Raw genomic sequence first — 26,704 nt, 5'->3', positions numbered from 1 at the left:
CGTGGCACCAGAAGAGAGCAGCTGGTTTACGGCTGGAGCAGCCGGCCAGAGAGGGAGAGGGTCAGAGGATACTTCACAGTCCTCTGCCCGTGGAGTCAGGTGTGGAGGCAAGGAATATGGGGGAGATGGACAGAATGGGGCATACAGGGCTCCTGGGGGGGGTGAGGGGGGTCACAGGAGCTAGTGAGGTAACACTGAGGTAGGAGCAGAATGCAAGTGGGGATGCAGGGACACATGGGGGTGAAAGAGGGGTCAGGGATACACGGGGATGGGGGGAGGCAGGGATACAAAGGGACAGCGGGCAGGTGTGCATGAATCAATGGGAGAGGCCAAGGGTGAGCCAGGGTTCCATACAGAAGGATTCCCCAGTCTCTATCAATCACTCTTCCCCTCTCCCTACAAATCCCCCTCTTCCATACTTCCCCCACCCACACCCAACAACTCTCAAAGTTCACACCAGGCTCCTTCCCAGCAATTACTTCCCTCTCCCTCAGCTTCTCCATTACTCCTGGCTCCCCCAAGCCTTTGCAGTGCTTCTGAGGCGTGCGGGAAATACATTTCGATAGTGTAGTTTAAATGAATTAATACTCAAAGTTCTGTGTTAAAAGGCCTAGTAAGGAATCTATTTGTGAAAAATCACTTCCTGAATCTTTTTTATCGTCTGTTGTTTGTACTGTTGCAAACATAGTTGCTGATGGGTAGTTTGAAATAAATTACCAAAATAATTGAAACTAGTGTGATTATATTGTGTTATGTTGACAAATAAAATATGCAAAATTCTAAAATATGGTGTGCAGAATTTTTTTTTTTTTTTTTGGCATAGAATTCCCCAAGGAGTAATGCAAAACTCTCTCTGTGCACCTGCCAGTTACACGGTTCTTCAGGTCTCATGGTTAGTCAGGCCTTAGATCAGACCAATCCATGCTGAGACAGGACAGCAAATCCCAGCTCCAGATGTCACCTAAGAGTCACCCCTTGGCTAAAACCGAGGGAGCTGTGGGGGGAAGTTCCTGATTCAGTCCCATCTAGATGGGGGGAGGGGGAATTATCCTGGCTGCCTCACAGCTATATGTGTTGTGGGGAGCTTGACAGGGAGACCCCTGGCTGGACCCCACCTAGATGCAGGGGGCCCCTAATGGAGTATGTTGTGACCATCTACTCTAAAATCCCTCCACCTCTGAGCTCTTCCCCACACTGCTTAGTCAAGTCCCCTTCCCTGCCCCATACAGTCTCTGCTGGGCATCATGGGGACAGGACCATGCCTTGGTCTGATTCTGCTAGCACTGTGCCAGGCCTGCCAGCTGCCAGAAGCCCCTTGGGCCCTGGTGGTGGCAGAAGGGCGAGTCAACTGGTGAGTCAACTGGTGCCAGGTGAGGTTGCCCAAGTGAGCAAAGCATTTGCCACAGTCAGCACACCTGTACAGCCGCTCCCCGCTGTGAATGCGCTGGTGTATTCTCAGGTATTAGCTCTGTGCAAAGTTCTTTCTGCAGACAGTGCACTGGAATGGCCGTTCCCTGGTGTGCACTGGTGCTGGGTCAGCTTGTTGGCATTGTTGAACTTCTTACCACAGTTGGCACAGTGGTGCAGCTGCTCCCCGGTGTGTGTGGGTGCGTGCGCTGATGTTTGGTCAATGCACTGGCATTGGTAAAGCTTTTGCTGCAATCGTCACAGCGGTACGGCCGCTCCCCGGTGTGCGTGCGCTGGTGTATTCTAAGGTGTGCAATCTGTGCATAGCCCTTTCCGCAGTCCGTGCAGCAATATGGCCGCTCCCCAGTGTGCGTGCGCTGGTGTATTCTCAGCTTTGAGCTCTCCGCAAAGCTCTTGCCACAGTCGGTGCAGTGATGCGGCCGCACCCCGGTGTGCGTGCGGTGGTGCATTCTTAGGGTTGAGCTCTGTGCAAAGTCTTTCCCGCAGTCGGTGCAGTGGTGCGGCCGCTCCCCGGTGTGCAGACGCTGGTGTATTCTCAGCGTTGAGCTTGTCGCAAAGCTCCTCCCACAGTCGGTGCAGCAGTACGGCCGCTCCCCGGTGTGCGTGCGCTGGTGTGTTCTCAGGTATGCAATCTGTGCATAGCCCTTTCCACAGTCAGCACAGCGATACGGCCGCTCCCCGGTATGTGTGCGCTGGTGTGTTCTCAGCTTTGAGCTCTCCGCAAAGCTCTTGCCACAGTCAGTGCAGCGGTGCGGCCGCTCCCCGCTGTGTGCGCGCTGGTGTCTTCTCAGGTGTGCAAGCTGCGCAAAGCCCTTGCCGCAGTCAGCACAGCGGTGCGGCCGCTCCCCGGTGTGCGTGCGCTGGTGTCTACTCAGATTTGAGCTCGATGCAAAGCCCTTGCCACACTCAGCACAGCGGTGCGGCCGCTCCCCAGTGTGCGTGTGCTGGTGCGATCTCAGATCCGAGATCTGTGCAAAGCCCTTGCCACACTCAGCACAGCGATACGGCCGCTCCCCCGTGTGCGTGCGCTGATGTACTCTCAGCTTTGAGCTGTGTGCAAAGCTCTTGTTACAATCAGCACAGCGATATGACTGCTCCCTGATGTGCATGCGCCGATTCTGGGTCAGTGTGCTGGCATTGCTGAGCCTCTGACCAGAGTTGGCACAGCAATACGGCTGCTCCCCAGTGGGCATGCGCTGGTGCTGGTTCAGCGCGGACGGGCTGCTGAACCTCTTGCCGCAATCGATGCAGCGGTGGGGACACCGGCCCATGGGGAGTCTCTGGCTGAGTCTACCCAGGAGATGAACTGTATCCAGTATATTGATCCCCGTGTGGGCTGTGGGATCCTGCTCTCCTTCTGTGCTCTCCCCGCATTCAGACTGTCCCCTCATTGCTCCCGGGATCCCGTGCCCTGCTGGAGAGAGCAGAGGCCATTCTGGTGTTAGCTCATCATTAGGGATGCAGGTTTGCCAAGGATGGAAAAATGTCACGGATGGAACAATTTCCCCATTTCCAGGTGACTGTTTTTGGGATTTGCACCTCTGCCTGTAATGGCGGTTCCCCTCCCACAAGGCTGGACCCAATGCCTTGCTCCAGATATTGAGACCTGGCCTGTGGGGTTACAGTGCCACCCAGATTTGCCCCCCACCCCAGTCATGATGGTGGGGGAAAGGGCCAAACTTCAGTGAATGGCATTGCCACCTACATCCACTCCAGCCCACCCCAACTGTTAGGATGCAGATACGCAGGCCTGCCTGTAAAGGCCTATACTTTAAGAATTTAGGTATATGTTTATCATTTAGCTATAGAGGTATAAAAGAAAAAATCTGTGTAAGGGCCTTCTCTCACAAAAAACTTCAAAAACAGACTCCAACAAGAGACGCTGAATTGGAATTAATTTGCAAACTAGACACCATTAAATTAGGCTTGAATAAAGACTGGGAGTAGATGGGTCATTACACAAACTAACACTATTTCCCCATGCTTATTTTCCCCCCTACTGTCACTCACACCTTCTTGTCAACTGTTGGAAATGGGCCATCTGGATTATCACAACAAAAGGTTTATTTCTCCTGCTGACAATAGCTCACCTTAATTGATCACTCTGGTTATAGTGTCTATGGCAACACCCAGTGTTTCATGTTCTCTGTATGTATATGTATCTTCCTACTGTATTTTCCACTGCATGCATCCGATGAAGTGGGTTTTAGCCCACGAAAGCTTATGCTCAAATAAATTTGTTAATCTCTAAGGTGCCACAAGTCCTCCTTGTTCTTTTTTCTCTTACTGTGACAGTCTGAGGCCCTGTTCTTAAGCTAAGGCCTTTGGCTAAGCAGCAGTGGCAGCCATAAGCTGGGAAGCGAACGGTCACATCCTCACATTCCAAACTAGTCACATTGAAAGAAGGTGCTATTGGGCTGTTAGGCACTATCAGGACAGGATTGTATTCCTATCACCACCTGAGAAAGCTGGTTAAAGAAAACTTAGTTTGATAGCATCCTGTCTGGCAAGAAATCACTTCTCAATGGTTGTGGTTGTGAAACCCTCATTTCTGTATGTTTTATCTTTAGGGCCCCACTTTTCTATTGTTACTCTGTCTGGTTCTCTAATTCTTTCTGTCTGCTGTATAATTAATTTTGCTAGGTGTAAGTTAAGTAGGGTAGTGACATATAATTTATTAGAAAATTATGTTACAATATGTTCGGATTAGTTAGATAGATTTCAGTAAAATGATTGGTTAAGGTATAACTGAGAATATTACTATATAAATTAGGGGCAAAGAGGAAGTAAATTGGGATTCGAAAATAAGGAAGAAGGAATTTCTATTTAAGCTTGCTGGAAGTTCATCCCAGTAAACATCGAATTGTTTGCACCTTCGGACATTGTTGCTCTCTGTTCATGCAAGAAGGACCAGGGAAGTGAGAGGGTGAAGGAATAAGCTCTCTAACACCAACCACTCTGACCCGGGCTAGGATTAGGCTTGCAGTGCTGCGGGGAGCGTGCTTCTTTGGGTGGCAAGTGCCTCTGGGCAGGGCGAGGAGGGGGGCAGGTTTTATTAAAAATCTTCAAGCAGTCACAGTAAATTTTGTGACCTGTGACTTTAACTAAATGTATTCAAACTGCTCTGTAATTTTTGAGACAAAATGCTGTGAAAATCTGCAGCCTGACTCATGTTGGTTCTACCCTATGTTGTTTGTGCAGTGCCTAGTGCCTGCTCCCATGTGTGCCATGCGCCTCTTGGGTCTTGTTTTATGCGTAAACTGCACAGGATCCAGGCAGTGCCCTGACCCAGGACTAGGGCCCCTTAGTGCTCATGCAGTTGAAACAGGGTCCATGGTTTGTTTTCAATCTGATTTTGGTTTCATTTCAAACAGAGGTTTTTATTTCCACGGTGCTGGTTCTTCACTTTCTCCTGTTTTATAGCATGAGGCCTGTTCCCCAGTGTTTGTGCTGTTTTAACAAGATTGGTTTCAATATAGTTCAGTTGAGGGGCTACAATCCCCTCCTGTGGACGCAGGTAGCTGCTTAGCACAATGTAGCTTATTCCTTGGCTTGACGTTTGTTTCATTCTTTGTGCAAAACTAAACCTAAACTAAAATACTCAAGAAGGTTGGGAGTTTTTTGGGTTTTTTTTTTGGGGGGGGGGGGGGGTGAGGGAAGGGGATTGAGGGGATGCCAAGTTACTCAGGGTTTGTGTGAGGTAACCTCAAAAAAACATTTTTTGTCTTGTTTTACAACCTGATCCATGGCACTGCTGAGCTGGAAGGGGTGAATGGCTGCTACCCGGCAGGCCTTTGAGCTATAGACCATCACAGACGCGTTCAGGCTGAGCTAAGCATTGACACTGAAGCAATGTAAGTGACAACGATTTCGTGCCACTGAGAGAGCAGGAGGAGAGGGGATGTGACAAAGGACATTCCACCCCCTCTCCCTCACACCCAGCCCATACACCAGGGTACTCCAAGTTGTGCCACTCAGGATGATTTCCTCTGGACCCCACGTGCCTCCGCGCCCCCAGCAGCAGCTGCCTGGAACTCGGGGCAGTTTTAGAGCATTAGAGTGAAGCGCTACAAGAGCCGGAGACCTGCTCTACAAAATGGCATCCTCCGCCTAGACGTGACCTCGCACTCTTCCTACGTGATTGAGCCTGTCTTGAGACAAACTGGAGAGCGTCTAGAGGAAGGCAACAAAAATGATCAGGGAGCTGGGGCACATGACTTACGAGGAGAGGCTGAGGGGACTGGGCTTGTTTATTCTGCAGAAGAGAAGAGTGAGGGGGGATTTGCTAGCAGCCTTCAACTACCTGAAGTGGGGTTCCAGAGAGGATGGAGCTCGGCTGTTCTCAGTGATGACAAAACAAGGAGCAATGGTCTCAAGTTGCAGTGGGGGAGGTCTAGGTTGGATATTAGGAAACACTGTTTCACTAGGAGGGTGGTGCAGCACTGGAATGGGTTACCTAGGGAGGTGGTGGAATCTCCATCCTTAGCGGTTTTTAAGGCCCGGCCTGACAAAGTTGGTTTAGTTGGGGTTGGTCCTGCTTTGAGCAGGGGATTGAACTAGATGACCTCCTGAGGTCCCTTCCAACCCTAATCTTCTATGACGCACCTGGGGAGGGGCTCTCAGGCCTGGAGCTTTCCCTGGAGTCCTTGGCATCACCGATCCAGAGCTCTGCCTCCCCTACCTCGATCCGGTGGATTAAGTCCGGTGTGGAACCTGAAGAGCCTGTTTGGGGGGAAAGAATCAGTTTTATTACTGAAGTGTTGGAGGCAGTGACTCAGTGATACATTGGTGCAGCCCAGCACAACAGGGCCCCGATCTCGGTCGGCGTGTGGCTGCGCAGCACCTAGCACGACGGGACACTGCTCTCGGTCGCTGCTTCAGACGAGAGTGGAAGAGATCCCAGGTAGGAGAATAATGAAATAAACCTTCCCTAGAAGAAACAACAAGGAGTCCAGTGGCACCTTAAAGATTAACACATTTATTTGGGCATAAGCATAGTAACGTAACACACCCATCTTTCCAAGTGTATATATATCTGCCCACTTAAGTTTCCACTTCATGCATCTGATGAAATGGTTCCAGCCCACAATAGCTCATGCCCAAATAAATGTGTTAGTCTTTAAGTTGCCACAGGACTTCTCGTTGTTTTTGCTGAAACAGACTAACACAGCTACCCCACTGAAACTTCCTTAGAAGAGATTTCTTCCCGTCTCCCACCAGGCAAGTTCAGTTTGTACTCTGAAGCAGCAACGTCTATGATCCTTCTCCATATTTTGGGGGGGCTGAGTCATGGCAGGTGTCGACATGTGGTGCCATTACACAGACCTATCAGTTCTTTTGCTAAGGATGCAGCGTTGTTCAACTCTAAGGTTGTTAAATTTACTACGCTGTTCATTCTTTTGGAGGAGATGGGGAGCTGTTACAAGAAGCAGGAGAGTTTTCTCCCTGCCTTATTTGTCTAACTAGAGTCAGTTCTTAAGGAAGAGTTGCTGCCCTCAGCGGCTGGGCTGGGATTCCTGGAAGAGGTTGTTGCTCATGTGCTGTTTGCTACCACCGCTGTGCCAGGACTGAGGTACGTACTAAACAAGTTACGCAGAGATTAGCCCCAGGCTCTGTACCCCTGAGTTGTCCTTCAACAGGAAGCCGGCCTGAAACGGGCTGATATTTACCACCATTTCGCTGCTGGGTAGCACATGGCAGCAGAGACCTTGAAGGAACCCGATATTTCAAAGCTGTGACTAAGCCCTGATCTACACTAGAAGTTGAGGTTGAATTTAGCAGTGTTAAATCTATTTAACCCTGCACCCGTCCACACGACAAAGCCCTTTTTTTCAACTTAAAGGGCTCTTAAAATCGATTTCTTTACTCCACCCCTGACAAGAGGATTAGCGCTGAAATTGGCCTTGCGGGGTCAAATTTGGGGTACTGTGGATGCAATTAGACGATATTGGCCTCCGGGAACTATCCCAGAGTGCTCCATTGTGACCGCTCTGGACAGCACTCTCAACTCAGATGCACTGGCCAGGTAGACAGGAAAAGGCCCGCGAACTTTTGAATTTCAATTTCCTGTTTGGCCAGCGTGGCAAGCTGCAGGTGAGTGCAGAGCTCATCAGCAGAGGTGACCATGATGGAGTCCCAGAATCGCAAAAGGGCTCCAGCATGGACCGAACGGGAGGTACGGGATCTGATTGCTGTGTGGGGAGAAGAATCCGTGCTATCAGAACTATGTTCCAGTTTTCGAAATACCAAAACATTTGTCAAAATCTCCCAGGGCATGAAGGACAGAGGCCATAACAGGGACGCGAAGCAATGCTGCGTGAAACTTAAGGAGCTGAGGCAAGCCTACCAGAAAACCAGAGAGGCAAACGGCCGCTCCGGGTCAGAGCCCCAAACATGCCGCTTCTATGATGAGCTGCATGCCATTTTAGGGGGTTCAGCCACCACTACCCCAGCCATGTTGTTTGACTCCTTCAATGGAGATGGAGGCAACACGGAAGCAGGTTTTGGGGACGAGGAAGATGATGATGAGGTTGTAGATAGCTCACAACAAGCAAGTGGAGACACCGGTTTTCCTGACAGCCAGGAACTGTATCTCACCCTGGACCTGGAGCCAGTATCCCCCGAACCCACTCAAGGCTGCCTCCCGGAACCGCCAGCTGGAGAAGGGACCTCTGGTGAGTGTACCTTTTAAAATAGTATACATGGTTTAAAAGCAAGCATGTTTAATGATTAATTTGCCCTGGCATTCGCGGCTCTCCTGGATGAACTCCCAAAGCCTTTGCAAAAGGTTTCTGGGGAGGGCAGCCTTATTCCACCCACCATGGTAGGACACTTTACCACACCAGGCCAGTAGCACATACTCGGGAATCATTGTAGAACAAAGCATTGCAGTGTATGTTTGCTGGCGTTCAAACAACATCCGTTCTTTATCTCTCTGTGTTATCCTCAGGAGAGTGAAATCATTCATGGTCACCTGGTTGAAACAGGGTGCTTTTCTTAAGGGGACATTCAGAGGTGCCCGTTCCTGCTGGGCTGTTTGCCTTTGGCTGAACAGAAATGTTCCCTGCTCTTAGCCATGGGGATGGGCTAGCCACGTGGTGGGGGGAGGCAAAATGTGACCTTGGAACGAAAGCACATGTACTATGTATGTAATGTTAACAGCAAGGTTTACCGTGAAAGAGCGTACCCATTGTTCTATAAAATGTGCCTTTTTAAATACCACTGTCCCTTTTTTTTCCCCTCCACCAGCTGCATGTGTTTCAAGGATCACAGGATCTTCTCCTTCCCAGAGGCTAGTGAAGATTAGAAGGTGAAAAAAACCGCACTCGCGATGAAATGTTCCCTGAGCTCATGCTGTCCTCCCACACTGACAGAGCACAGACGAATGCGTGGAGGCAGACGATGTCAGAGTGCAGGAAAGCACAAAATGACTGGGAGGAGAGGTGGCGGGCTGAAGAGAGGGCTGAAGCTGAAAGGTGGCGGCAGCGTGATAAGAGGAGGCAGGATTCAATGCCGAGGCTGCTGGAGGATCAAACTAATATGCTCCAGCATATGGTTGAGCTGCAGGAAAGGCAGCTGGAGCACAGACTGCTGCTACAGCCCCTGTGTAACCAACCACCCTCTTCCCCAAGTTCCATAGCCTCCTCACCCAGACGCCCAAGAATGCAGTGTGGGGGCCTCCAGCCACTCCACACCAGAGGATTGCCCAAGCAATAGAAGACTGGCATTCAATAAGTTTTAAACTTTTAAAGTGCTGTGTGGCCTTGTCCTTCCCACCTCCACCACCCCTCCCGGTGCTTCTCTCCTCCACCACCCCTCCCAGGCTACCTTGGCAGATATTAATAAAGAATGCATGAATGTGAAGCAACAATGACTTTATTGCCTCTGCAAGCGTGATCGAGGGGAGGAGGGGAGGGTGGTTAGCTTACAGGAAGTAGAGTGAATCAAGGGGTGGGGGGTTTCATCAAGGAGAAACAAACAGAACTTTCACACCTTAGCCTGGCCAGTCATGAAACTGGTTTTCAAAGCTTCCCTGATGCACACCGCACCCTCCTGTGCTCTTCTAACCGGCCTGGTGTCTGGCTGCGTGTAACCAGCGGCCAGGCGATTTGCCTCAACCTCCCACCCCGCCATAAACGTCTCCCCCTTACTCTCACAGATATTGTAGAGCACACAGCAAGCAGTAATAACAGTGGGAATATTGGTTTCGCTGAGGTCTAACCGAGTCAGTAAACTGCACCAGCGCGCTTTTAAACGTCCAAATCCACATTCTGCACTTGCTCAGCCTGTAGTTGAACAGCTCCTGACTACTGTCCAGGCTGCCTGTGTACGGCTTCATGAGCCATGGCATTAAGGGGTAGGCTGAGTCCCCAAGGATAACTATAGGCATTTCAACATCCCCAACGGTTATTTTCTGGTCTGGGAAGAAAGTCCCTTCCTGCAGCTTTTGAAACAGACCAGAGTTCCTGAAGATGCGAGCGTCATGTACCTTTCCCGGCCATCCCACGTTGATGTTGGTGATACGTCCCTTGTGATCCACCAGAGCTTGCAGCACTATTGAAAAGTACCCCTTGTAGTTTATATACTCGCCGGCTTGGTGCTCCGGTGCCAAGATAGGGATATGGGTTCCGTCTATGGCCCCACCACAGTTCGGGAATCCCACTGCAGCAAAGCCATCCACTATGACCTGCACATTTCCCAGGATCACTACCCTCGATATCAGCAGATCTTTGATTGTGTTGTCTACTTGCATCACAGCAGCCCCCCACAGTAGATTTGCCCACTCCAAAATTGATTCCCAACTGACCGGTAGCTGTCTGGCGTTGCAAGCTTCCACAGGGTTATTGCTACTCGCTTCTCAACTGTGAGGGCTACTCTCATCTTGGTATTCTTGCGCCTCAGGCCAGGGGAAAGCAAGTCACAAAGTTCCATGAAAGTGCCCTTACGCATCCGAAAGTTTCGCAGCCACTGGGAATCGTCCCAGACCTGCAACACTATGTGGTCCCACCAGTCTGTGCTTGTTTCCCGGGCCCAGAATCGGCGTTCCACCACATGACCTGCCCCATTAGCACCATGATGCCCACATTGTCAGGGCCCGTGCTTTGAGAGAAGTCTGTGTCCATGTCCTCATCACTGTGCTGACATCGCCTACTCGCCCAGTTTCTCTTTGCCAGGTTCTGGTGCTGCATATACTGCTGGATAATGCGTGTGGTGTTTAATGTGCTCCTAATTGCCGAAGTGATCTGAGTGGGCTCCATGCTTGCCGTGGTTTGGCGTCTGCACAGAAAAAAGACGCAGAACGATTGTCTGCCGTTGCTCTGACAGAGGGAGGGGCGACTGACAACACGGCTTACAGGGAATTAAAAATCAACCAAGGGGGTGACTTTACATCAAGGAGAAACAAAAACAACTCTCACACAGAATGGCCCCCTCAAGGATTGAACTAAAAACCTTGGGTTTAGCAGGCCAATGCTCAACCCACTAAGCTATCCCTCCCTCTGGTATTTCAGGCAGGACTGAATCTCCATTAAAGTTTTCAAGGTGCCCCTGACAGCCCTCACCAAAATGATTGTCGGCCGTTGATTTCGCGGAGGGAGGGGGGAGCAAATGAATACAAAACAAATCTGGTCTATTTCTTGTTTTGTTTGATCCACTCCATCTATCTTTTACATCTTTGGCTGGCAGCAGATGGTGCAGTAGGACTGCAAGCCATCCACATCTCCTGGCTGCTCGGCAGAAGATGGTGCAATAGGACTGCTAGCCATCCTCATCTCTTGCCTGCCCAGCAGAAGATGGTGCAATAGGACTGCCTGCAGGACTAAAGAGAATGACCTGGTCGAGTCACTCCTAATTTAGTCCCTGCGCCCATGTCTACCCAGGCGCTCCTAACCGACCTTACCGAGGCGGCCAGGAGCACCTCGGACGTGATGAGGATGGTTTTCAGGCCTATTGCACCGTCTGCTGCCACAAGGCAATGGGTTGCTGCTGCTGTGTAGCAATGCAATACCGCGTCTGCCAGCACCCAGGAGACATACGGTGACCGTGAGCTGATCAGGCTCCATGCTTGCAGTGGTATGGCGTCTGCACAGGTAACTCAGGAAAAAAGGCGCAAAACGATTGTCTGCCGTTGCTTTCATGGAGAGAAGGAGGGCCTGACGACATGTACCCAGAACCACCCGCGACAATGTTTTTTGCCCCATCAGGCACTGGGATCTCAACACAGAATTCCAATGGGTAGCGGAGACTGCGGGAACTGTGGGATAGTTACCCACAGTGCAACGCTCCGGAAGTCGACGCTAGCCTCGGTACTGTGGAAGCACTCCGCCGAGTTAATGCACTTAGAGCATTTTGTGTGGGGACACACACGATCGACTATATAAAAACTATTTCTAAAAAAACAACTTCCATATATTCGACCTAATTTCGTAATGTAGACATACCCTAAAAGAAGGAAAATTAGTCCTTACCAAGGAAAACAAGGGTCCGGTAATTCCTCAGCATCTGGTCCCGGTACAGCTGCTTCTCTGGCCGGGATAACAGCTCCCACTCCTCCCGGCTGAAATACAGAGCCACGTCCTCAAACGCCACCCGCAGCTGCTGGCACAAGCGTTACACACTCAGCACCCTCCGCTCCAGCCCCAGCCCGGGCTCTCAGCAGGGGACGCGGGCTCTAGGGCAGCGGCCCCCGGGGAACCCCCAGCCCAGCAGCTGTGACCCAGGGAGACCCCCCCGCACAGCCCCCCGGGGACTCGGGCCCTGCTGGCCGGGGACAGGAGCCGCCCTCGGCTCCCCAGGGGGCTCTGGGGCGGGGCGCTGGGAAGGGCCCGAATCCCAGGGCAGGGACCAGGCTCCTCCCCCGGCCCGAGTACCCACCTCCGCCCCAGGCCTGTGCTCGGCCCCGCTCCCGGCCCCGGCTCGGCCGCCTCGGGGCTCCTCGGCCCGGCTCCGCGTGTCCGCCCGGCCCGGGGCCCCCAGCGCCGCTCCCCGGCCCCAGCGCTCCGGCTGCGGCAGCCCCCAGCCCCGGGGTCACTAGCGCGGGAGGGACCCGGCCCCGGCCCCCCTCGGCCCCAGCCGGGACCAGCCAGTGCCCGGCCGGGGAGTCCCCGCCCCGCGTCCTACCTGCGCCGGCCCCGCTGCAGCCATCGCCGGGCTCGGCTCCGGCCCCAGCCGCTTCCTCCGCCCGGGCAGCGACTTCCTGCCCCGCGGCTAGTGCCTCCCTCCCCAGCGACCTGGGGCTGCAGCTGGGACCCGCCCTGCGCACTGGCCCGGCTAGGACCCAGGTGTCCCGGCTGGCCCCGCCCCCCTCGCTGGGCGCTGTGGGACGCGCAGTCTCCAGCTGTGATTTGCTGCCCGCCCGGCCCAGCGCCTGCGCCGCCAGCTCCAGCAGCCGGGGGAGACCCCAGCGTGGTCGTGGGGAGCTGGGAGTGGGGTCCCGCTGTGCCGTGGGGAGCTGGCTGCGGGGGGCTGGGAGCTCGGACTCCTGGGTCCTCTCCCGGCTCTGGGAGGGGGGGCGGGGACTAGTGGGTACAAGAGGGCCCCGGCCAGGCTGTGCAGCGTGGGAGTGTCGTGTGTGTTGCTCGGCTGTGCGGTGTTGGTGCGTGTGTCACAGGAGCTCACACCCCGGGCTGTGTGTGGTGGGTGTGTGAGCAGCGCTCGCTCTGTGTCTATGCGCGTTACAGGCAAGGGGCGGGACTGGAGCAGTTTGTATTGCGGGGGGGGGGCTGCTGAGAGCCAGTGAACCAAACCGTAACCCCTGTATGTATTGGAAACCCCTTCAAACCAGGGGGTGTCATAGCACCCCTAATTCTAGCCCCTGTGGTTCCAGGAGCTCTCACATGGCTGTAGTGTGCGTGTTTCTGGAGCTCACGCCCATGTCCCTGCCCAGCACCATGGGGAAGGCAGCTGCAGTGTGACACAGCCCCAGCCAGAGGAGGCGCCGCAGAGCCCAGCCTCGACCACTACCACTGACCCTGTTGCCCCTAACCCCAGCACCCCCTAACCTCTGTGAGCCCAAGGCCAGCACCATCCCTGGCTGCTGGAGAAGGGGATGCTGGTCTGTGGGGTAGTGTCTCTCCCATTCTTATCCTTTCTCCACTGGATATTTTCTCTGTCCCACAGCACCTCCCCTAAGGTGGCTGGGTCTCTGTCCCCCTCTAGCAACTGCCTCACATAAGAGGGAGGAAGTCCAGTCCCTGTGGTTCATGCGGCCAGAGGTAACAGCTAACGGTGGCCGAAGAGGGGCAGGTGGCTTGGGGCAGGGAGGGTCACCACGGGCCTCAGGATGCCTGGGTTCTATCCCTGTCTCTTAGAGGGCAGGGGAGGCTGGTGGGTTATAGCAGTGGGGGCTGGGAGCCGGGACTGCCCTGGAATGGGATCCCAGCCGTGTCTTCCCCTCTCTGTGCTATTTCTAAGGAGGTACCCAACCCTGATCTGAACACCAACCAGGCCAGCATTATTGAGCAGTGCTGGAGCAAGAGCATGCCCAAAGCATCCACTGTGATGGCCATCAAGGGAGGGGTACGTAGCTGGGTCAGCTCAGGGGACAGAGGGGCTCATGGACTGCAGCGTTGCTGCATTCTCTGGGCCAGGCCAGGCCATGTGGAGGAGCTTCAGAGCCTTGAATGAGGGAGCGAGGCTGGGCTTGTGGCTACGGGGCTGGGCTGAGCTACAGGACTCCTGGTTTCTATTGCTAGCTCTGCCACTTGCTCCCTGTGTGACCTTGGGCAAATCACTTAGGTCAGTGCTTCTCAACCAGGAGTATCCTGGGGGGTACCAGGGGGTACACCATTTCATCTAGATAGAGGCCTACTTTTACAACAGGCTACATAGAGAGCACTTGCAAAGTCAGTATAAACTAAACTTTCATACTGACAATGACTTGTTTATACCACTCTATATGCTATACACTGAAATATAAGTGCAATTTATAGTGCAGTTGATTTAGTTTATAATTATATGACAAAAATGAGGAAGTAAGTATTTTCTCAGTACTTGTGTGCTGGGACATTTTTGTATTTTTATGTCTGATTTTCTAAGCATATCGTTTTTAAGTGAGGTGAAACTTGGGCATACGCAAGAGAAATCAGAGTTCTGAAAGGGGTACAGTACTCTGGGAAGGTTGAGAGCCTCTGACTTCGGTCATAGGAAGTAGGGACACTGGATCAGACCAGCAGCCTGTCCACTCCAGTGCCCTGTTTCCAGCATCAGAGGCTGCAGAGGAGGTGTAAGAACCCTGCAGTAACAGATTTGGGGATAATCATCCTGTGCTAGGTCTGATCTTGGTCTGTAATAGTTACAGTCAGCTCAAGTCTTGGAGCAGGAGGTTTAATATCCCTGCCAGTGGTTGTATGCATTAACTATTCCAGCTTTGGAAGTTCTTGTGGTCCATAGAAATATCCAGTCCTTCTTTGAATCTTGCTAAGTTTTTGCCCTCTGTAACATCCTGTGGCAGTGAGTTCCACTGGATAATCATCCATTGTGTGAAAAAGTATTTCCTATCATCAGCTTTGAATTTCCCACCTTATACATCACTGAACATCCTCTAGGCCTTGTGTTATGAATAGAGATGATTGGGAAATACAGTGTCCATCCTGTGGGAAATTCTGACACTTCTGAATTTTTAGTGGAAAGAAAATTTAAGAAAAGTGTTGGAGTAACTTAATTTATGGAAATGAGCTGGTGTACATTATTCCCTTTAAAGGAATAACTAATTTAGTATTTCTGGACTATCCGGGAGAGGGTTGGACATGATAGAACATACATTTCTGAGGGAAAATCTGGGATTGGGAGTATGTTGGGGTCACTCTGCAATAATCCAGGCTGGAGAGAAAAGCAAGGTGTGGCTGGCGGACTGCAGAAGGAAGCTCAGGGCAGTTCAGGAAGAGGGGGTTAGCAGAGGGACTTGGGGAGCCCACAGGAAGCTGGACAGGCCAGGGGCAATGCGGGGATGGCTGGAAAGCCTGGGGGAGTCATTAGGGATCGGGGGGATGGCTGGGTAGACTTGGGGAGGCAGCGGGGAACCAGGATGATGGGGATGTGCATGGGGAGCCTGGGGAGGGCAGAAGGCTAAGAGGAGATTGCTGGGCTCTGTGTGGAGGCAGTGGGGCCAAGGCAATGGGGAGGTGGGTGAGGAGCCAGGGGAGGCAGTGGGAGCCTGTGGAAATGGGAAGGTGAGGGGAATATAAGTGCAGTTCCCCTGAAACTGACAATATTTTATTTCATTTTTTCTTAAGGCCCTCACCTGGCAGAGTACTTCAGTGTGCTTAAATCTAAGCACTTGAGCAGTTCCATTGATTTCAGTGGGACTACTCACATGCTTATAGTTGGGCATAAGTTTTAGATTTTGCTGGATTGGGGCCTTAACGTCAGAATACATTATAATGAGTAATAACTAAGAACTGGAAAGTCCCACTATTAAACTCTGTAATGTTAATAGCACAAGTGGGTCAGTTGTGAAACTTTGATCCAAATGCAAGTTCCTAAACTTCAGATCGAAACCCAAGTCACTTCACAAGAGTGTTGGATTTGAGTTCTGAAGTGGGCCCATCATAAAAATAAACATGAGCTGTTCAGTTGAAATCTGCACCTAGATCTGATCTTCCTCGTGTTTGTGCTGGGTGGCGCAGCCTGGTCACTCTGCTGGGCAAAACTGGTGTGGACCAATGAGGAAATGACCCGTGGTCATGGCAAAATCTTGGAACATCCAACCAGGATATGAGTTGTGTCCACTCTCATCCTGATTTGTGTCCATTTATTCTTTTACGTAGAGACTGTCCAGTTTGACCAATGTACATGGCAGAGGGGCATTGCTGGCACCTGATGGCATATATCACATTGGTAGATGTGCAGGTGAATGAGCCTCTGATAGTGTGGCTGATGTGATTAGGCCCTCTGATGGTGTCCCCTGAATAGATATGTGGGCACAGTTGGCAACGGGCTTTGTTGCAAGGACAGGTTTCTCCAATAGGTGTATCCAAATTGGATACAATTAACTTAGGCTTGAATAGAGACTGGGAGTGGTTGAGTCATTATACAAAGTAAAACTATTTCCCCTTGTTTATTCCTCCCCTCCCCCCGCATCCCCCCCCCCCCCCCCACTGTTCCTCAGACGTTCTTGTTAACTCCTGGAAATGTGCTGGAAATGGCCCACCTTGATTATCACTTCAAAAGGTTTTCTCTCCCCCCACCCCACTCTCCTGCTGGTAATAGCTCATCTTAAGTGATCACAATATGCTATGCATCCGATGAAGTGAGCTGTAGCTCACGAAAGCTCATGCTCAAATAAACTGGTTAGTCTCTAAGGTGCCACAAGTACTCCTTTTCTTTTTTCTTTTTACGAATACAGACTAACACGGCTGTTACTCTGAAACCTCTCCTTACAATGTGTATGATAAACACCTATTTTTTCATGGTCTGTGTGTATATATATCTCCTCACTGTATTTTCCACTTTATGCATCTGATGAAGCGAGCTGTAGCTCACAAAATCTTATGCTCTAATAAATTGGTTAGTCTCTAAGGTGCCACAAGTCCTCCTTTTCTTTTCACTTCTCCTTTGTTTTTGAGAGTTTTACTCACTCCTCAGGTGTGTCTGGTAAACACACTTCAGTCGTGATTTCAGCTTATGTTCATAATTGTATATACAAAGTTGCTGCATACGTTTCACCATGACAATACTGGCCAGCAAGATATTGGTTTGGAAATTATACCTTATGAGGCATATTTTGTACAGAGATTATTATGGTAGTGGGTAGGGTGTGTATAGTGGTGTATTCCATCACAGTGACCTCTTACAACTTTGGAAAACTCCAGTATCCCTGTGTAAAACATTTTGTGCTGTCCCAGCTGGTGTCAGACCTGTGGGGTCATGCACTGAACATTTAAAGGCACAGATCTGGTTCGTAATCTACATCGACAAGCTACTTTCCATGAGCTCTCTGCTGTGTGCTCATCTGTCCAGCTGTACATGACTCCACGCTCTTTCCATCAGCACTCACAGCTGTCTGCAGAAATGTCCATCTGGAAGTTAGAACAGAGTCTCTATGGAAAGTTTCTTCCCACATCTGGATGGCCCTGTCCTTGGATAATAGTTCATCACAGTCACATACAGTGGTTTGCCTCATTTGTGTGGTCCGTGCTACAGTTGCCAGGTGTCCCATTTCAACTGCAAAGTCTAGTCAAAAGGGGACCAGTACAGCATCTTGTCAGATGTACTGAACACACACCAAAAGTCTGATTACTGTGGGAGGGGGTGGGGGTAGGTGGGAGAGGGTCATCAATCTGTGCCAGCCCCTGCTCCTATCTGCAACTCATGGGCAGACAGTCTCTGCGTCAGGGGCTGTAGCTCCCATCCCCGAAGGAAAGGGGGCCCAGCTGGGGAGATGGGGAAGTTCGAGAGGATTGAGCGACAAGAAATGCAGTGGGGGGGAGAGGAGTGAGTGGGGGGCCGTGGGAAGAGATGGAGAAGGGGCGGAGCATCAAGGGAAGAGGCAGAGCAGGGGGCAGGGCCTCAGGGGGAATAGGTGGGGCAGGGTTGCAATGCTCCTGCTGTATTGTCCTGTTTTCAGAAATTAGAAAGTTAGCAACAGGTTTCAGAATGGTAGCCGTGTTAGTCTGTATCAGCAAAAAGAACGAGGAGTCCTTGTGACACCTTAGAGACTAACAAATTGATTTGGGCATAAGCTTTCGTGGACTAAAACCCACTTCATCGGATGCATGCAGTGGAAAATACAGTAGGAAGATTTATACACAGAGAACATGTTGCCATACCAACTATAACGCTGGTATGTTGGTATGTAAGTTAGCAACCTTATCCGTGGCCAAGAGGGGAGAACAGTTAATGGAAGAACACTAACAGCTCTACACACCTCTGTACCAGGGCTTGATTATTCCCTGCGCTTCAATGATAATATCAGTACTGACGCGTCACGTGCGATACTCACGGAGGAATTCCGTGCTACTGCGCAAGCGCAGAATTCATGCGCCCCATGGTTTTTTCCGTTGCAGAACAATTGATTTTGATGGGGAAGCCCTGTAATTGCACCTTTTCCCCACAAGGGGCTCCTGGGACACCAGAACAGAGAGCTGCTGGCTTACGGCTGGAGCAGCCAGTCACAGGGAGGGAGGGGGTTAGGGGCTGCTTTCTTCACAGCCCCCTGCCTGTGGGCCGAGGTCTGAAGGCAATGGATGGGGGAGGGGGATGGACAGAATGGGGCACCCAGGGCTGCTGGTGGGGTCAGAGGAGCTAACGGGGTGACACTGAGTCAGAGGCTGAATGCAAGGGGGGGTGACGTAAGATTCTGCTGACTGCTTTTTTTGCATGTTACACGAACTGAGCATGCTCAGTAATATCTGCTGAAGCCACTGCCCTTCAGCCTGCCCTTTCGAGACGTAAGATTCTGCTGACTGCTTTTTACAGGGGTTAAAAAGGGGAAAGGGGACAAATCGGAGGAGGCGGGTGGTCAGGGTATGAGCAGGGGGCGAAAATCAGCTGGTCTGGGGAGTCAAGCAGCTGGAAGCAGGGTTAGGAGAGGGACTGAGGGGCAAATTGGGGGAGGGGAAGAAGGAGCCAGGGTTAAGCCCAGAGGTGAGGCGCTGCCAGAGGATGCCAGAGGGCAAAACCCCAGCACAGGCAGGAGCAGAGGGGGTAACAGTTACCTTGGTGGACTGAGACACCAGTGTTTGCAAAAATGGGGAGGGGGTAGAGGGGCTTTTTTATTTCCTCTCTCACAGACAGCACCTCTCAGCATGGGTTTCCCAGGGCTGGGTTCTTAAAGGCACAGGCATCCCACTGCCTCCTCACAGTAGCTCTCTTTGTCTGATGTAACCGACTGAGGTGCTGCAGGAGACTTAATTCAGTGAAATATTTTACATATATCCCCCTCAGAAACAAAGAATCCCTAATCAGTGTATCTGACTGCATAGAGTCTCCTAGCAGTTCACCAGTTTGTCTTATCTGCTGCTGGGATTCCCTGAATTACTCTTAGGATTTCATCATTTAGCTTTGTTATTGTGCAGATGCATGTCATTGTGCTATTTAATTTATATTTTAACAGTAAATATTCATTGAAAATATATATAAGTAAGTTCATGCTAGTAGTTTTAGGAATGACAGCTGTGTTTCTAGTGTTGCCCTTGCTGTTTTTTACTGTGATTTCTAATTTGAAATTTTTAATTCTAACTTTTTTTCCCTTATTTTTAGAGCAGAAGATTTATTCTGTTGGGTCATCTGAGTTCCCGTCTCACTAAATTTATGGACTGGCCTCAAAACTTTGTTTTCATTCAATCTACCAACGGTGATTGCATTTTGCAACTGTTATTTTGCCTCTCAATCCAGCCCTTAGTGTTCTTCCGCATGCCATTGCTTGTGTGTACAACTGGATTCTCAAATATTCAATAAAGGCCGATTACTATCTCCTGTAACATCTTTCTCAAAGGCAAAAATCTATTGTAATTTTTGCTGAACATTAGAACTGCCATAGTGGGTCAGACAAATAGTCCGTCTAGTCCCGTATCCTGTCTTCTGACAGCGGCCAGTGCTAGGTGCTTCTAAGGGAATGAACAGACCAGGCAATCACTGAGTGAACCATCCCATTGTCTACTCCCAGCATCTGGCCATCAGAGGACGGTTTAGGGACACGCATCCCTGATTATTTTGGCTAATAGCTAATGCACCTATCCTGAGGGACTGATCTAATTCTTTGTTGACCCCATTCATAGTTTTGGCCTTCAGAACATAATGAACACACATCTACAACCCCAGGATACCTTGACAACCACAAGAATTCTAAAAACACGAGTTATACACCCTGAAGTCAAGATATTTTAATAAATAAATGATATTTTGTTCTTATGCACCTCTTTGTTCCTGAGCCTTTAGGGTGCAGTATGGTCAGTTCCACCAAAGCTGGAGCCTAAACACCTGAATGAATCTTAGTCTACCCTCATACTTTCCCTGGGCTTATTAAGAATATGAAATAAGAGAAATCCAAAGTATGACTCCAACCAATTCCCTTGCATACAGGTCAGTTGGCCCTTTGAATGGGTGGGAATGGATTTAATACAGCCATTACTGGCAACAAAGGAGGGATACCAGTATATCCTGACAGCCACAGACTATCTTACAAGATGGGTTGAAGCATTTCCACTTTGAAATACACTGGCATCTGAGGTGCCAAAAAAAATGTATGAAATTATACAGCAACTTGGATGTCCACAGCGTATTGTGACAAATTTCAGTTACCAATCTGCCTGACGCGTCAGGTGATTAGGCTGAGGCCACAGGATCGTTAAGGGAGGAGATGACGGAACATATCAAGTGTCTAAGTTTTAAAGCTTTATTAATAAAATAATAAAATAACAGCGAAGAGTGGAGGGGGTACCCTACGTTACTCAGAGGAAGGAAGAAAGCATTAGTGCCCCAAGCCCTAACCCACTTTCATACTCACACACGCACTACCTGAGGGTGGCCAAGCCTGGGTGTAACTTAAGAAGAAGAAGGGGGGAAGGGTGGACGGGAGTGCTGTCCTGGGCCCAGGTCGTCCAGGGTTCGCTGTAAATCTCCAAATTGCTTCAGCTCTCAGGAGGGTTTTTAAGTCCTGGGTTTCTTTGGGGCTGTTCTGTTCTGTGACCTCTGCTTTTGGTGCTTTTTGTACCAGTCCAAACTGGCTTTCTGTGGTCCCCTCTGCTTTCCCAAAACACACCGGCTAGACTTTGTTTTTCTCCGTGTTGGTCTTTGCTGTTTTGCTTGTTTTGGGCTGCCTCTACAGGTCTGTTTAATTGGATCCTCTGTTCTCACTGTGGCCTCCTTAACGTTTCCAGAACATACGCGAAGCTCCGCTTTTCTCCCCCTGTTGTCTCGCCTGTGTTTTTAATCTCTGCAGCCTTGGTTCAGTTCACTTTTTCTTTATCTCATGGCTGGCTGGGGCTGGGTGAGATAACACACAGTTGTAGACTCTTTCTCGCTGAACGCCGTGGCCTTGGACTGGGGCCAGCATCTTATTTTCGGACTGAGCTAGCTGAAGTGTTGAGGTAACCCGTTCTCTGCTCTCTTCCTCCTTCCCCTTTTGGCCTCTCACAGCCTGCCAAGAAATCTTCCATTCCCCACTCACACCTTTGACCCTTCCCAAAATACTCTGCGATACTTGCAACAGTGTTAGCACTATACAAGGCTAATTAGCCTCCCCCCGGGGGCCCCCGGAGGGAGGGGGCCATTGGGTTGTGACAGTATACTGACAGGTCATGGGCCAGAATTCAATGATGGGGTAAATACTTTTTTCTAAGGTTGTTTTTGACTATGTCTTCAACCACACTTTCAGATCACAGAGAGAACATGGGCTTCATTGCCCTGGTGAGTTTTTCTTCATGGGCATTTTTGCTGGCAAGTTTCTATGAACTCCCACTCAACTTTGGTAAGGATTATGGCTGGTCACCCCATCAGGGTTGCTATAACATTTTATTCTTTGGTCTCTTTTTACCCACCAAACCTGTCCAAAGGAAAGTTTATGGCCTAACTTTTTTTCTTTCAGTTTAACCTAGACATTTACAAAAAATTGGGACTACAGTGTAGTTTCACCAGCCCATACCACCCACGAACCACTGGATTGGCTGAAAACACAAACAAATCCATCAAAAGGCCATTTTACGGCTGGTAAAATTACAGTATTAATAGCAAGGAGAATGCACTATGACAGAAGGTACAAACTGCTTCAAAATTTTAGTACATTGCAAGTCCACTTATCTTTTATTTCAAGAAAAAGTAATCGTACCAATAAACCACGATGGCCTCTTTACGCCTTTTGGATTGCGTACAATTTCTCTCCCCTCCCCCCCCAAAGAATCCATCACCATTTGTTATAGAGCATTGTGGAAGTTGGTTGATGACACTAGGAATAATTGGGACAAATTTCTTGGTGACATTTTATTTTCTTTGCGATCAAAACCAAACACAACAACCAAAATGTCACCCTTTCGACTACTGTATGGCTTTGAAGCAACATTCCCAGACCAAGTCTCAGAAAATTACATGGTCGGTGTCTTTAAGAACCAACAGCTTTCAGGTGCATGTGTTATTCTGTGATTGTTCATTTTACACACACAACTCCTTCTCCATTTGTTTACAAAGCCAACAGATTTTGAGGAACTTGAGGAACAATTCTACAAAGAGTACACCAGAAATATGGAATCTAGACGTGCTGCTGACATTGAACTTGCTCTTACTAATATTTCTAAAGCTCATTAAAAGCAACAGATACAGTATGCCAAACTAAGACTCATAAACATGGGAAAACAACATTCGCGGTTGGGGGGAGTGTCATGTTACTGAATGCAAGAAGGAAAACAAGAAAGGGAGGGCCACTGCAACCTTCCTACTGTGGACCATACAAAGCCACTGCTGTAGAGGGTAAAAGAGTTAAATTAGAAACCATCTCAGGGAAACTTTTAGGATCTATGTACAGTATCTCCCACTGAAAACTATTTAAAGAGCCTCCAACATGAGCTGCTGAAAACAGATTGCAGGAAAACATGGAACTGGAAACTGCTGTGGATGACACTATGAAAAAAGTCACCTCAGAAGAGACAGGCGAAATGGGAGGTGATGTATCTCACAAGCCTCACAACAGCCAAGTGATAAAGGTGGAGGTCACAGACAGGGATGAAAAGGAGTGTTTTTGGCAGAAGTTGCAAGCAGTGATCCAATCCAAACTATGACCCCCCTCCCCCCAAAAAAGGAAAATTATTTGCAAACAAGTTAATTTTGGGGAGTAATTGACAGTAATGAATAGATCAAGATTTCTATTTACAGTTTTGGTCACAATGTAACCATCATTTGACAACATTTTATTGATTTTTTTCAGAGACCATGGAGGACTACTGCTTATACTGCAATTATGTGACTTGCAAAAAAAAATAAATAAATAAAATGAAGATGGCATGATGGTAAGAAACACAAAATGGGGTATGAGAGACATTCACCATATCTCCAATGAGATATTACCCCAGGAGCTTGCTGGAATATACGCTCCCTTTGATCAGAAACCTTTCTCAGTCAAGGCAACAGGACAAGTGCATCGCTGCCTGGGCCTACCTGTTGAGTTGATGAACTGTAATGGTCAGAGATTGCACCATCTGAAACCAGCATAGAAGTGTACTGAAGGCGAACCCTAAGGAAATTAAGATTTTAAATTATCCTCCACATGTCCCGTGTCCCATTACAATGAATCCGGGCTGGGTCATTCGGAAGCTGAACACTTTACGCTTCCCTCCCACACCACTGTCAAGTTTTAGCAAATTAGGATCAGCAACTGCTAATGTTAGCAATTCACTACCTCTCCCTACTACAGGTAGCAAATTCATACAAGTAGCAGTTTCACACAGCCTACAGCGTAAGAAACTGCTCTCCATAGGAATTAGCTACATCAGCCAGTTTTTAGCAAAGCAGGACCTGTCGCTGCTTCAGGTAGCAAATTCCTACGGAGAGCAGTTTCTTACACTGTAGGCTGTGTGAAACTGCTCTTTGCCGTAATTAGTAGTTTTTAACAAATTAGGACAAGTCAGCAAATAAGAACAACCTTATGTTCTTGGTGGTGATGGGGGACTTCAACTACCCAGACATCTGTTGGGAAAATAACACAGCAGGGCACAGATTATCCAACAAGTTTTTGGAATGTATTGGAGACAATTTTTTTAATTCAGAAGGTTGAGAAAGCTACTAGGGGACAGGCTGTTCTAGATTTGATTTTGACAAATAGGGAGAAACTGGTTGAGAATCTGAAAGTGGAGGGCAGCTTGAGTGAAGGTGATCATGAAATGATAGAGTTCATGATTCTAGGGAATGGTAGGAGGGAGAACAGCACAATAAAGACAATGGATTTCAAGAAGGCAGATTTTAGCAAACTCAGGGAGTTGGAAGATAAGATCCCATGGGAAGCAAGTCTAAAGGGAAAAGCAACTGAAGACTATTGACAGTTTTTCAAAGAGACATTATAAGGGCACAAGAGCAAGGTATACCACTGTGTAGGAAAGATAGAAAGTATGGCAAGAGACCACCCAGGAGATCTTCAATGATCTAAAAATCAAAAGAGTCCTATAAAAAGTGGAAATTAGGTCAAATTACAAAGGATTAATATAAACAAATAACACAAGTATGTAGGGACAAAATTAGAAAGGCCAAGTCACAAAACGAGATCAAACTAGCTAGAGACATAAAGGGTAACAAGAAAACATTCTGCAAATACATTAGAAGCAAGAGGAAGACCAAGGACAGGGTAAGCCCATTACTCAATGGGGGGGATAAACAATAACAGAAAATGTGGAAATGGCAGAGGTGCTTAATGACTTCTTTGTTTCTGTTTTCTCCAAGAAGGTTGGTGGCGACTGGACGCCTAACATAGTGAATGCCAGTGAAAATGAGGTAGGACTAGAGGCAAAAATAGGAGAAAAACAAGTTAAAAATTACTCAGACAAATCAGATGTCTTCAAGTCACCAAGGCCTGATGAATTGTGTCCTAGAATACTCACGGAGCTGACTGAGGAGATATCTGAGCCATTAGCGATTACCTTTGAAAAGTCAAGGAAGACGGGAGAGATTCCAGAAGACTGGAAAAGGGCAAATATAGTGCCCATCTATAAAAAGGGAAATAAGGACAACCTGTGGAATTACAGACCAGTCAACTTAACTTGTGTACTTGGAAAGACAATGGAGCAAATAAGTAATCAATTTGAAAACATCTAGAAGATAATAAGGTGATAAATAACAGTCAGCATGGATTTGTCAAGAACACGTAGTGTCAAACCAACCTGCTAGCTTTCTTTGACAGGGTAACAAGCCTTGTGGACATGGGGAAGTGGTCAACATGGTCTATCTTGCTGCTAGTAAAGTTTTTGATACTGTCTCCCATGACCTTCTCATAAACAAACTAGGGAAATACAACCTAGATGGAGCTACAATAAGGTGGGTGCAAAACTGGTTGGAAAACAGTTCCCAGAGAGTAGTTACCAGTGGTTCACAGTCAGGCTGAAAGGGCATAATGAGTGAGGTTCTGCAGGGACCAGTTCTGGATATGTTTCTATTCAAAATCTTAATCAATGATTTAGATAATGCCATAGAGAGTACACTTATAAAGTTTGCAGATGATACCAAGCTGGGAGGAGTTGCAAGTACTTGGGAGGATAGGATGAAAATTCAAAATGATCTGGACAAACTGGAGAAATAGTCTGAAGTAAACAGGATGCAATTCAGAAAGGACAAATGCAAAGTACTCCACTTAGGAAGGGACAATCAGCTGCACACATACAAAATAGGAAATGTTTCAGAGTAGCAGTCATGTTCGTCTGTATTCACAAAAAGAAAAGGAGGACTTGTGGCACCATAGAGACTAACCAATTTATTTGAGCATAAGTTTTCTTTGTTAGTCTCGAAGGTGCCACAAGTCCTCCTTTTCTTTTTGAAAATAGGAAATGATTTCCGAGGGAGGAGTACTGTGGAAAGGGACCTAGGGGTCACAGTGCACCACAAGCTGAATATGAGTGAACAGTGTAACGCTGCTGCAAAAAAACCTGAACATCCTTCTGGGATGTATTAGCCGGAGTGTTGTGAGCAAGACACCAGATGTAATTTTTCTGCTCTACTCTGTGCTGATCAGGCCTCAACTGGAGTACTGTGGAAAGATTAAAGGTCTAGAAAACATGACCTATGAGGGAAGACTGAAACATGAGAACAGTTTTCAAGTATGTAAAAGGTTGTGACAAGGAAGGGGGAGAAGAATAGTTCTCCTTACCCTCTGAGGATAGGACAAGAAGTAATGGGCTTAAATTCCAGCAAGGGAGATTTAGGTTGCTACATCAAATAGCAGTTTCTTACAACCTACACCTATCAATAACTGCTACACATAGAAAATAAGGACTTGTGGCACCTTAGAGACTAACCAATTTATCTGAGCATGAGCTTTCTACACATAGCACATTTCTACGTGTAGCAATGTCAAACAGGACAGTGCAAGAAGCTGTTACCTGTAGGCATTTGCTACATCAGGGAGCTGTTTTATTCCACAGCAGTTTCTTACAATCTGCTACGTGTCAGTAACTGCTGCCAGTCGCACATTCCCAGGGGGAGCAGTAATAGACACACCACACCGGAAGGTCCCTGCGCTGGGGTCTCCCTCGGCTGCTGGAGCAGGCGCGGGGTCCTTGCAGCCGCAGGGAGGCGGGCGGGGAGCGCAGCAGGGCTGCAGCCCCGGAGAGGGAGGCACCAGCCGCGGGGCGGGAAGTCGCTGCCCGGG

General features: G+C 49.0%; 1 protein-coding gene across 1 annotated transcript; it reads right to left on the bottom strand.

The window, feature by feature from the left end:
• Positions 1–394: 394 nt before the first annotated feature.
• Positions 395–12,734, bottom strand: LOC141988547 (uncharacterized). Its single transcript, XM_074954352.1, has 4 exons — positions 12,547–12,734; positions 11,895–12,021; positions 6,034–6,150; positions 395–2,842 (listed from the first exon to the last, which is right to left on the bottom strand). The coding sequence occupies exons 1-4, from the start codon at positions 12,568–12,570 to the stop codon at positions 1,536–1,538; spliced, it is 1,575 nt and encodes a 524-aa protein (XP_074810453.1). The 5' UTR covers positions 12,571–12,734; the 3' UTR covers positions 395–1,535.
• Positions 12,735–26,704: the final 13,970 nt, after the last annotated feature.

Source organism: Natator depressus, chromosome 6 (assembly GCF_965152275.1).
Source record: "Natator depressus isolate rNatDep1 chromosome 6, rNatDep2.hap1, whole genome shotgun sequence".
NCBI classification, from domain to species: Eukaryota; Metazoa; Chordata; order Testudines; family Cheloniidae; genus Natator; species Natator depressus.
Note: the sequence above shows the minus strand (reverse complement) of the source record. Positions and strands in the feature narration are given on the sequence as shown.